This window comes from Labeo rohita, chromosome 1 (assembly GCF_022985175.1).
Source record: "Labeo rohita strain BAU-BD-2019 chromosome 1, IGBB_LRoh.1.0, whole genome shotgun sequence".
In the NCBI taxonomy this organism is placed as follows: Eukaryota; Metazoa; Chordata; class Actinopteri; order Cypriniformes; family Cyprinidae; genus Labeo; species Labeo rohita.
Genome location: NC_066869.1, coordinates 22054 through 35068, shown reverse-complemented (window position 1 = coordinate 35068; position 13015 = coordinate 22054). Strand labels below are relative to the sequence as shown.

Below are 13015 nucleotides of genomic sequence, written 5' to 3'. Positions count from 1 at the left end.
GATTACAAAGACCTGCGTGACCTCAACACAGGCTTCGACAGCGTAAGGAGCCTGCCGTGCTAAACAATTGCTCCCGCGACTGCTGTGGGCAGCCATGTTATTTGTCCAAAAAACAAAACAAAAAAATATTGTTGTTTTCTCCCCCCTCCAGTTCGAGTCTTTGGACCTTCTGAGCGCTTCTCAAGTTGCTCAGCTGACACTACACTCCGGAGCGCTGAACAACGCGCACCTGATGGAAATGGTCTTTGACCGCCTGGAGGGCGGCAACTCCTTCCAGGATGTTGAAGAGTTCTTGGAGGCTCTCAGCAGGTCCTCACAGGTGTGTTCTCGTCACTAAAATTGCGAACGGTCTGTTGTGTGGAATAATCCGCACTCAAAGGATAGTTGTGGCATGATTTGGAATGTGAAGATGGTTTTTTGTTTGTCATGTCGTCTAGGATTTGGACATCAATCCTGTGGTTAGGGACATCATGATGAATCGAACCTTCACCATCATCAGTCTTCATTTTGCCGACTTCCTGAGCTACGACTGGGTTTCCTGGTTCACGGTGAAACTGGTTCCTCTCCTCCCCAGCTTGACTGCAGAGATGCTCCAGACAGTAACAGCAAACACAGACTGCAACGCATACCACGTCATGTACGTGTATATTTTTTGTGATTATCTATGTTGTCTCTTACCATTTATGTCAGTGTAATATTTTTGTTATATTTTTTGTTGCTCATGATAATTTATTTTATATCCAGATTTCTTTGTAATTATGCTGTTGAATAATTCTTTATACTCTCTCACATTTAATGGGACAAATTATATATGATAAATGTTATGATTTTCTTTAAACAGATAATCTTCAATAACATACTTTAGTTATTTGCATTGATTTTTGTGTCCAACAGTAGTTTACTGTCTTTTTTTTTTGTTCGTTTGTTTGTTTTTTCATATATATGTATTATATAGCCTGCCAAGTGGACTCCACAACTGATTCTGCATGGATTCCTATCAACTTTGGTTTATTTTCTAGATATGTCACATATTCCAATTTAAAGGAGATGAAAATTTACCTGGTAATTAGGTTTAACGTTATCTTTACAATTTTTGTTCCTTCTCTAAATGTCAATAACTTTGACCGGGTATTGTTCTTTGTTTAGATGACATTTCTAAATTCCCTCTCAGCAACACTAAAAGCAGAATTAGTGTTTGATCCATCTACTGGTGTACTTCAGAATGAGACACTTTTGAGAATGGTGTTGACCTCAATTCTGATGTCTCCAGATGATGGGCAGCTTGAACAGTTCTTTATGGCTATTCCTTACATCACAACAAAGGTGAGCAGTTTGCTTTGTTATAGGTTTCTGCACTACTGAACAACTACATACATTTAGTTTTATGATTAAACTCATTCACACTGTAAGGCAATCCTTTAATCATCAAGCAATAATTCTTGTTTGAAAAGTGATATGAAATGACAAATGTTGTTGATACTTTTGTATATTTCAGAGAAATATCACAATGATTGAAAACACAGCTGTCCGAGACACAATGCTGAATCTAACTTTGATGGCTCTTGCTCCCAAATTCCCCTTCTTCCAAAAGAGTGACTATGAGTTATGGTTCCAAATCAATCTTGTGATACTGCTGGCCAGTTTCCATCCGTCATATTTGGTGGTTATCCCTACAAACATCAGCTGTGACTCCTACGATGCAATGTGAGTTATTTGATTCCTTTCAATGTCATGTTTTTAATTTGGATGGTGCAGAAATAAATTTGAAACTTTTTTTCAGATTGAAAGGTCTAGAGAAGTCTTTAGCAATTCTACCATCTGAACATCTGGAGGACCTCAGGACAAGCAAAGAAATTTTTTCTCGTTCCCAAACAAAAGGTTTGTGATAGCTTATTTTAGTTTAAACATTTTGAGATCTTTTACCAGGTAAACTTTTTTTTTACATATTTATTATATTTCTCCAATAGGTTGTGCTCAGAAAAACACTGAAGTTACCTTACCAATGACAGCGAAAAATGATGATTCCATTGCCTCGGCTGTCCCTACTGTTTATTCAAATATTAAAATCCATTCTGATCTATCAACCTCAATTGTTCCACTGGGTCTTACAACCACTGCTGGTGCTACTGATCTATCAAGCACATCTGCCAATAATAGTCATTCAAGCACCACAGGCCATGCTGATCCATCAAGCACATCTTCTCCTGTTGGTCCCATGGTCAATGCACTTCCTACTCAAAAATCAAGCACAATTGTTCCTCATGGTACTATAAACACCATTGTCTCTACTGATCTGTCAAGCACAACTATACCTAATCATCTCTCAGATACTTCAGTTTCAAACAATATATCAGTTACAACTGGTCCATCTGGCCAGTCAACAGTTCACACTGATTTATCAACCGCAACTATTTCTACTGCTATTTCAAGCAAAACACTTTCTACAGATGTATCAATCACAACTGCTCCTGATGATCCTTCAAGCACCACAGGCTACAATGATCCATCAAGCACAACTGCTCCTAATCAGTTTTCGAACAATTCAGTACCTACTGATCAACTAAGCACAACTATTCCTAATGGTCTCGTCGTTACTAAAGATCCTTCAGATTCATTAAAGACATCTATTTCTGATGATTCCACAACTGATGCAGCTCCTAGTGATCATCACACTCTGATAACCACAAAAGTTCCTACTGGTCCCACAACCATAGCTGTTGCTACTGATCTGTCAAGGGGAACTGTTCCTAATGATCATTTAAGCATCTCAGGTCATACAGACCAGTTAAGCATGACTACAGCCAGTGGTCCCTCAACTACTACATATCCTACTGATCTTTCAAGCACAATTGCTCTTTCAGGCTCTTCATCCTCCACAGTGCCTACTAATGGAAGTGTTTTTCATGGTACTATAACCACCACTGCCTCTTTTGATTGGTCAAGCACAGCTGGACCTAATTATCGTTCAGATACATCCATTTCAACCAGTATGTCAATCACAACTGCTCCAGCTGGCCAGTCAATAGACACAGTTCACACTGATACTATTTCTGCTGGTATTTCAAGCAGTGTATTTCCTCCCGATATATCAATCACAACTGCTCATGCTGGTCCTTCAAGCACCACAGGCCACACTTCTCCTGATAATTTTTCAAACAAAGCATTTCCAACTGATGAACCAACCAATACAGTTCATACTGGAACTTTTACCACTGCAGCTTCTTCTGATCTGTCAGGCACAACTGCTTCTAATAGTCCTGTCAAAACTAAAGATTCTTTGAATTTATTAAGGACATCTATTCCTGATGGTTCCGCAACAGCTGCGGTCCCTACTGACCAGTCAAGCACCACTGTTATGTCAGGCCCTTCAACCTCCAAAATGCCTACTTATCAATCAAGCACAGTTGTTACTCATGGTAATATAAACACCACTGCCTCTACTGACTTGTCAAGCATTGCTGGACATAATTATCTTACAGATACTTCCATTTCAACCAGTACATCAATCACAGCTGCTCCAGCTGGCCAGTCAAGCAGTGTACCTTCTACAAATGTATCAATCACACCTAATAGTCCTTCAAGCACCACAGACCACACTGATCCATCAAGCACAACTGCTTCTGATCATTTTTCAAGCAATGAAGTCCCTACTGATCAACCAAGTTCAACTGTTAACACTGGAACTTTAACCACTGCAGGTACTTCTGATCTGTCAAGCACAACAGCTCCTAATGGTCCTGTCACAACCAAAGATGCTTTGAATTCATCAAAGACTTCTGTTCCTGATGGTTCCACTAGTGCTGCAGTTCATACTTATCAATCAAGCACAATTGTTCCTCATGGTACTATAAACACCACGGCCTCTACTGACCTGTCAAGCATTGCTGGACCTAATTATCTTACAGATACTTCCATTTCAACCAGTACATCAATCACAGCTGCTCCAGCTGGCCAGTCAAGCAGTGTACTTTCTACAGATGTATCAATTACACCTGCTCCTGATGGTCCTTCAAGCACCACAGACCGTACTGATCCATCAAGCACAACTGGTCCTGATAATTTTCCAAACAATGCAGTCCCTACGGATCACCCAAGCAAAACTGTTCATACTGGAACTTTGACCACTGCAATTCCTACTAATCTGTCAAGCACAACTGCTCCTAATGGTCCTGTCACAACTAAAGATGCTTTGAATTCATCAAAGATATCTTTTCCTTATGGTTCCACAAGTGCTGCAGTTCCCACTTATCAGTCAAGCACAATTGTTCCTCATGGTTCTGTAAGCACCGTAGTGTCTACTGATCTGTCAAGCACAGCTGGATCTAATCATCTTACAGATACTTCAGTTTCAATCAGTACATCAATCACAGATGCCCCAGCTGGCCAGTCAAGCAATACACATCACACTGATTTATCAAGTACACCAATTTCTATTGCTATTTCAAGCAGTGTACTTTCTTCCAATATGACAATCACAACTGTTCCTGATGGTCATTCAGGCACCACAGACCACACTGATCCATCAAGCACAACTGCTTCTGATCATTTTTCAAGCAATGAAGTCCTTACTGATCAACCAAGTTCAACTGTTCACACTGGAACTTTAACCACTGCAGTTCCTTCTGATCTGTCAAGCACAACTGCTCCTAATGGTCCTGTCACAACTAAAGATGCTTTGAATTTATCAAAGATTTCTGTTCCTGATGGTTCCACAGCTGCTGCAGTTCCTCCCGATCAGTCAAGCACCACTGTTCAGTCAGGCCCTTCAGCCTCCACAGTGCCCACTTATCAACCAAGCACAATTGTTCCTCATGGTTCTGTAAACACCATTGTGTCTACTGATCTGTTAAGCACAACTGGAACTAATCATCTTACAGATACTTCCATTTCAACCAGTACATCAATCACAGCTGCTTCAGCTGGCCAGTCAAGCAGTGTACTTTCTACAGATGTATCAATCACTGCTCCTGATGGTCCTTCAAGCACCACAGACCGTACTGATCCATCAAGCACAACTGGTCCTGATAATTTTCCAAACAATGCAGTCCCTACGGATCAACCCAACAAAACTTTTGATACTGGAACTTCAACCACTGCAATTCCTACTAATCTCACAAGCACAACTGCTCCTAATGGTGCTGTTCCTGATGGCTCCACTAGTGCTGCAGTTCATACTTATCAATCAAGCACAATTGTTCCTCATGGTACTATAAACACCACTGCCTCTACTGACCTGTCAAGCATTGCTGGACCTAATTATCTTACAGATACTTCCATTTCAACCAGTACATCAATCACAGCTGCTCCAGCTGGCCAGTCAAGCAGTGTACTTTCTACAGATGTATCAATCACACCTAATGGTTCTTCAAGCACCACTAGCCACACTGATCCATCAAGTTCAAATGCTCCTTATCATTTTTCAAACAATGCAGTCCCTACTGAACAACCAAGCTCAACTGTTTACAATGGAACTTTTACCCCTGCAGTTTCTCCTAATGGCCCTGTCACAACTAAAGATGCTTTGAATTCAACAAAGACATCTGTTCCTGATGGTTCCACAAGTGCTGCAGTTCCTACTTATCAGTCAAGCACAAATGTTCCTCATGGTTCTGTAAGCACCGTAGTGTCTACTGATCTATCAAGCACAGCTGGAACTAATCATCTTACAGATACTTCATTTTCAACCAGTACATCAATCACAGATGCCCCAGCTGGCCAGTCAAGCAATACACATCACACTGATTTATCAAGTACAACTATTTCTATTGCTATTTCAAGCAGTGTACTTTCCCCAATATGACAATCACAACTGCTCCTGATGGTCATTCAAGCACCACAGATCACACTGATCCATCAAGCACAACTGCTTCTGATCATTTTTCAAGCAATGAAGTCCCTACTGATCTACCAAGTTCAACTGTTCACACTGGAACTTTAACCACTGCAGTTCCTCCTGATCTGTCAAGCACAACTGCTCCTAATGGTCCTGTCACAACTAAAGATGCTTTGAATTCATCAAAGACATCTGTTCCTGATTTTCCACAGCTGCTGCAGTTCCTCCCAATCAGTCAAGCACCACTGTTCAGTCAGGCCCTTCAGCCTCCACAGTGCCTACTTATCAACCAAGCACAATTGTTCCTCATGGTTCTGTAAACACCATTGTGTCTACTGATCTGTTAAGCACAACTGGAACTAATCATCTTACAGATACTTCATTTTCAACCAGTACATCAATCACAAATGCCCCAGCTGGCCAGTCAAGCAATACACATCACACTGATTTATCAAGTACAACTATTTCTATTGCTATTTCAAGCAGTGTACTTTCTCCCAATATGACAATCACAACTGCTCCTGATGGTCCTTCAAGCACCACAGACCACACTGATCCATCAAGCACAACTGCTCCTGATCATTTTTCAAACAATGCAGTCCCTACAGTTCAACCAAGCAAAGCTTTTGATACTGGAACTTTGACCACTGCAATTCCTACTAATCTGTCAAGTACAACTGCCCCTAATGGTCCTGTCACAACTAAAGATGCTTTGACTTCTTCAAAGACATCTGTTCCTGATTTTTCCACAACTGCTGCAGTTCCTCCCGATCAGTCAAGCACAACTGTTCAGTCAGGCCCTTCAGCCTCTACAGTGCCTAGTTATCATCCAAGCACAATTGTTTCTCATGGTTCTGTTAACACCATTGTGTCTACTGATCTAAGCACAACTGGGCCTAATCATCTTACAGATACTTTAATTTCAACCAGTACATCAATCACAGATGCCCCAGCTGGCCAGTCAAGCAATGCACATCACACTGATTTATCAAGTACAACTATTTCTATTGCTATTTCAAGCAATGTACTTTCTACAGACATAATCACAACTAGTCCTGATGGTCCTTTAAGCACCACTGGCCACACTGATCCATCAAGCTCAAATGCTCCTTATCATTTTTCAAACAATGCAGTCCCTACTGAACAACCAAGCTCAACTGTTCACAATGAAACTTTTACCCCTGCAGTTTCTCCTGATGGTCCTGTCACAACTAAAGATGCTTTAAATTTATCAAAGACATCTGTTCCTGATGGTTCCACAAGTTCTGCAGTTCCTACTTATCAATCAAGCACAATTGTTCCTCATGGTTCTGTAAGCACCGTAGTGTCTACTGATCTATCAAGCACAGCTGGAACTAATCATCTTACAGATACTTCAATTTCAACCAGTACATCAATCACAGATGCCCCAGCTGGCCAGTCAAGCAATACACATCACACTGATTTATCAAGTACAACAATTTCTATTGCTATTTCAAGCAGTGTACTTTCTCCCAATATGACAATCACAACTGCTCCTGATGGTCATTCAAGCACCACAGACCACACTGATCCATCAAGCACAACTGCTTCTGATCATTTTTCAAGCAATGAAGTCCCTACTGATCAACCAAGTTCAACTGTTCACACTGGAACTTTAACCACTGCAGTTCCTTCTGATCTGTCAAGCACAACAGCTCCTAATGGTCCTGTCACAACCAAAGATGCTTTGAATTCATCAAAGACTTCTGTTCCTGATGGTTCCACTAGTGCTGCAGTTCCTACTTATCAATCAAGCACAATTGTTCCTCATGGTACTATAAACAACACTGCCTCTACTGACCTGTCAAGCATTGCTGGACCTAATTATCTTACAGATACTTCCATTTCAACCAGTACATCAATCACAGCTGCTCCAGCTGGCCAGTCAAGCAGTGTACTTTCTACAGATGTATCAATCACACCTAATGGTCCTTCAAGCACTACAGGCCACACTGATCCATCAAGCACAAATGCTCCTGATCATTTTTCAAACAATGCAGTCCCTACGGATCAACCGAGCAAAGCTTTTGATACTGGAACTTTGACCACTGCAATTCCTACTAATCTGTCAAGTACAACTGCTCCTAATGGTCCTGTCACAACTAAAGATGCTTTGACTTCATCAAAGACATCTGTTCCTGATTTTTCCACAACTGCTGCAGTTCCTCCCGATCAGTCAAGCACAACTGTTCAGTCAGGCCCTTCAGCCTCCACAGTGCCTACTTATCAACCAAGCACAATTGATCCTCATGGTTCTGTAAACACCATTGTGTCTACTGATCTGTTAAGCGTAACTGGAACTTATCATCTTACAGATACTTCCATTTCAACCAGTACATCAATCACAGCTGCTTCAGCTGGCCAGTCAAGCAGTGTAATTTCTACAGATGTATCAATCACACCTGCTCCTGATGGTCCTTCAAGCACCACAGACCATACTGATCCATCAAGCACAACTGGTCCTGATCATTTTTCAAACAATGCAGTCCCTACTGATCTACCAAGCAAAACTGTTCATACTGGAACTTTGACCACTGCAATTCCTACTAATCTGTCAAGCACAACTGCTCCTAATGGTCCTATCAGAACTAAAGATGCTTTGAATTCATCAAAGACATCTTTTTCTGATGGTTCTACAGCTGCTTCAGTTCCTGCTGAGCAGTCAAGCACAACTGTTCTGTCAGACACTTCAATCTCCACAGTGCCTACTTATCAATCAATCACAGTTACTATAAAGACCACTGTCTCTACTGATCTGTCAAGTGCAGCTGTACCTCATCATCGTTCTCATACTACAATTTCCACCAATACATCAATCACAACTGCCAATGCTGCTGGCCAGCCAAGCAATGCAGTTCACACTGATTTATCAAGCAGAACTATTTTCACTGGTATTTCAAGCAATATACTTCACACATCATCAATTACAGCTTCTCCTAATCGTCCATCTGGCTCTACAGTATCGTTGTCCAGTGCAACTGCTAATAAGAATACCACATCTGTAAAATTTACAAACTCAACACAAGTTTTCACCAGCTTAACCACATCTTCCCTGCCAACAACTCATCTATCAACTAAAGCTGCCACAGGTTCCGCAGTGGCAGGCGAAGGATTCGTTATTCTGCAGATCCGTTTACAGATGCAATATATTGATGCTTACAATAACCGTGCCTCCATGGAGTACCAGACTCTGTCCACAAACATCACTATTGAGGTGCTCTAAGATATATGTTATTTTTTTTAATATATATATAATATTTAAAAATGTATATATATATATATATATATACAGGGGTTGGACAGTGAAACTGAAACACCTGGGTTTAGACCACAATTAGTATGCCGTTTGGCCTCCTTTTGCAGCCAATACAGCATTATTTCATCTTGGGAATGACAAATACAAGTCCTGCACAGTAGCCAGAAGGATTTTGAGCCATTCCTTTTGCAGAACAGTGGCCAGGTCGCTATGTGATGTTGGTGTATGAAAACATTTCCTGACTCGCTCCTCCAAAACACCCCAAAGTGGCTCAATAATATTCAGATCTGGTGACTGTGCAGGCCATGGGAGATGTTTAACTTTACTTTCATGTTCATCAAATCACTCTTGTCACCAGTCTTGCTGTGTGTATTGGTGCATTATAATCCTAATACACGGCACCACCTTCAGGGTACAATGTTTGAGCTATTGGGTGCACAAAGTCAACCTTCACACTCTGCTCTTATTGGTGGAATGTGCGATCAGTAAAGACTGGCCACCAGGCTGCTTAAATATAGCCATGAAACCTCCAACACTATATTGGCCAGTGTTTCAGTTTCATTGTCCAACCCCTGTATATATATATATATATATATATATACATGTATATATATATATATTTTTTTTTTTTTTTTCATTCTGTTCAGACTACATACATAATGAGTTATAGCTTAAATTTTTGTGTGTGTCTCTGTGTGTGTGTGTGTATCTGTGTTTCTATAGCTAAATCGACTGTTCCGGGAAATTTATGGGACCCGCTTCCTCAGATGTTATGTGCAGAGATTCTGGTATGGATTCATTCATTCTTTCTTTCTTTCTATGTATCCCAGTTGCCACCTCTAACCAAAAACATGGAGGATACAGACAGACAGAAAAAGACATCACAGAGATGCTGTACATGAGGATATATGTTTAATCTAAAAGCAATACACATTACATTAGTGTAACGTAGCGAGGGAGATGTGAAGCGAGTGGATCCAAACGCAAGCTTTTATTAAATAGCAAAGGCAAAGACATGGTCACAAACAGGCAGGATCGAACAATAGCAGACAGGTACAGCATAGGCAAGACGTGAGAGTAGTCAGTGAAGCAGGTGAGGGTCAATGAACGGCGAACATAATCTAAGGAGCAGGGAAAAAGGGTAATCCGATAAATGAGCGAGATATCCACAGGGCAGGCAGCAGCACAGACAAAACGAGGAAACAAGGCGAGAATGCTAAACTAGGGAACTAGGAAACTAGGAAACTCAATACGATACTACAATCCAAAACTCCAATACTCAGCGACATGCAGGGGGAAGTCCGAGGCTTATATAGAGCATCTGATTGGATACAGGTGTGTTCAAGCAATCAGCGCAATGGGTGATGGGAAACGTAGTCCAGGGTGTGATGCAACAGTCTGTGTAGTGTGAAATGTTAGTGAAATGCACAGGCGACCTCTGGTGGCAGGCAGACCGGACAGGATTCATAACAAGTAGTAAGACCACAGTCAGAATAATAGTTATTGAGCAGTAACAAAGTGGGCAATACAGGAGGCCAAAAACACACAAGAAAATTTTTGACAAAACTTTGGAGACCATAAGAGTTTAGAGGTTGTTTTCCCAAAAGAAACAAGTCTGAACATTCTTGATTCCACTCCATGTGCACTGTTGCTGTGTTTTTATATATAGTCCGAAGCTTGCTGCCGTATGGGTAACACTTTACAATACAGTGGCACTTATATGCACTGTTTCATGCTTAACTAACCAAAAGTTAATCACGAGCTAATGTATAACTCATGAAGAACTAAACCATTTATTAATGATTACTGCATCAGCAACAAATGAACATTCTATATGATTCCTAGATTAAGTATCGTAATGTATCATAATGTGTTAATTCCCTAATAACACATAGTATTAACTAATAGTGTAAATTCATTTGTTAATTACCAGTTGGGGTCGAAGCCATGCATTTCAACTTCTAGTTGTCTGCTTCAATTAATCATTAGCTAATGATTGGCAAAGGTATCATTATTTTATAACCTGAGGCACATGACAAACTAATTCAAAATCCTTAACCATAATGATATTACTTAACAATTAGTTACAGTTTTTCACATTTGCTAAAACTCTAAACCCCATTCTCTAAACCAAATTCTTAATAGCCTAAATCAATTTGTCAAATAAATCACTCTTTCTGCAAAACCTTAAACAAGTTTAGGCAGTTTAGACACTGTTTGCAGATCTCATGCAGTCTTTTTACAAAACTCTAAACACATTCTCACTCACTAAGACACAATTTGCTCTGTGATGAACTTGTGATGCAAAACCCTAAACACAAGAAAGCAAAAGTTAAGCACAACTGCAACATGACTGTCATTGTTTACACACAATAATTCAAAATTCTTCACACTTGTTTCTAAATATTTAAATATACAAAATATAAGCCAGTTCAAAGTGCACAGAAGGCATGGGTGCATCTGTCAATCTGAGAGGTACAGAAGAGTGGGAATATGAATGTGAATATGATATGATTTTACAGTATATAGTAATTATTTTGCAGTAAAAAAAAAGGTACATAAACATACACACAATCAAATACAGTTTTTTCCTACTACTTACACACAAAATCTTTACTTGTCACACAGTTTCTAAAACCTGACACTCAAACACCAGAACCACACACCAAATCTGCAAAACCATACACTAATTCTTTATGTAACACACAAGAATCTAAAAGGAAGCATCTTGATTTTCTATTTCAAACATAACCAATCAAAATGCCACACTAATTCATCAGTGCCTCACACTAACACCTCACATGTGCAAACACTCATTGCTTTATTTAACACCAACCAATCGTGGCTTTAGAATAGGCCTTGGAATAATCACCTTTTTCAAAATTATGCATTATGTTTTCTATTGTGGTGAGGTCAGTAACTGATCGGGAGGCGTGGGATCCATTAGCGACGTCTTTATTACAAAACTCAGAGTGAAACAGGCAGAGTTAATCACCAGCAAACAGTACAACGGGGAAAATCCAAAGAATAAACGATAATCCAGGCAGGTAGGTCGGGGCAGGCAGAAAAGAATCAAAACACGATATAAACAGTCCAATCGGCAACAGGAAATACACTAGAAATGAAAACGCTCAGGATGATAGTCGAATTAACCAAACTTCGCAAAGAGCGCCGAGAACCGGCGGCCTAAAATGGCCGACAGAGGGGAAGCGCTAGGGAGAGACCCGGAACCGAAGTGAGGGACCCCAGGTACGGCATTGTGGGAAATGTAGTGTTAGTACTCCGGTGAGGGTTCCCGCTGACGGCGGTTAGAGGGAGCCACAGAGACTGCTCCGGTGACAAAGCCCCCCCCCTGCGAGCGACTCCTGGCGCGAGGAGGTGGCCGGCGCTGGGGTCTACCTCTTCCACTGGGGGCTGGTCGATTTGGGTGCGACGAATGGAAGTCGGCGGTGAGGGAGGGGTCGAGAATGTCAGTGGCAGGAACCCAGGATCTTTCTTCTGGGCCGAACCCCTCCCAATCGACCAGATACTGGAGGCGACCTCTCCGGCACCAGGAATCCAAGAGGGTCTTAACCTGATAGACCTCCTTGCCGTCGATGATGTTGGGGGGAGGTCCCTGTGAGGCGGTCTCGTCTAGGATCTCCACTCCTTCCGGAATGTCAGCAGGCTTTAACAGGGAGACATGAAAGGTGGGTGAGATACGATATTCAGGAGGTAGTCTTAATCTGAACGAAACAGGTGTGATTTGTTTTATGATCTGGAAGGGACCCTCGTACCTGGGGCTTAATTTCCTGCATGGTAGACGAAGATGCAGGTCCCGGGTGGAGAGCCACACCCATTGTCCGACCTCATAAGGGGGGTTAGGGCGACGTCTGTGATCGGCCTGGACTCTGGTGCGACGTATA

The 13015-nt window shown here is 41.3% G+C and overlaps 1 protein-coding gene across 1 annotated transcript in view; it reads left to right on the top strand.

Annotated features, from left to right (window-relative positions):
- LOC127159268 (uncharacterized) overlaps window positions 1-1150 on the top strand; it is a 4443-nt gene extending 3293 nt beyond the window's left edge. The window contains exons 8-11 of the mRNA XM_051102174.1: window positions 11-42; window positions 152-319; window positions 438-637; window positions 1147-1150. Coding sequence (XP_050958131.1) covers window positions 11-42; window positions 152-319; window positions 438-637; window positions 1147-1150 — 404 coding nt within the window. The remainder of the gene's footprint in view (window positions 1-10; window positions 43-151; window positions 320-437; window positions 638-1146) is intronic.
- Window positions 1151-13015: the final 11865 nt, after the last annotated feature.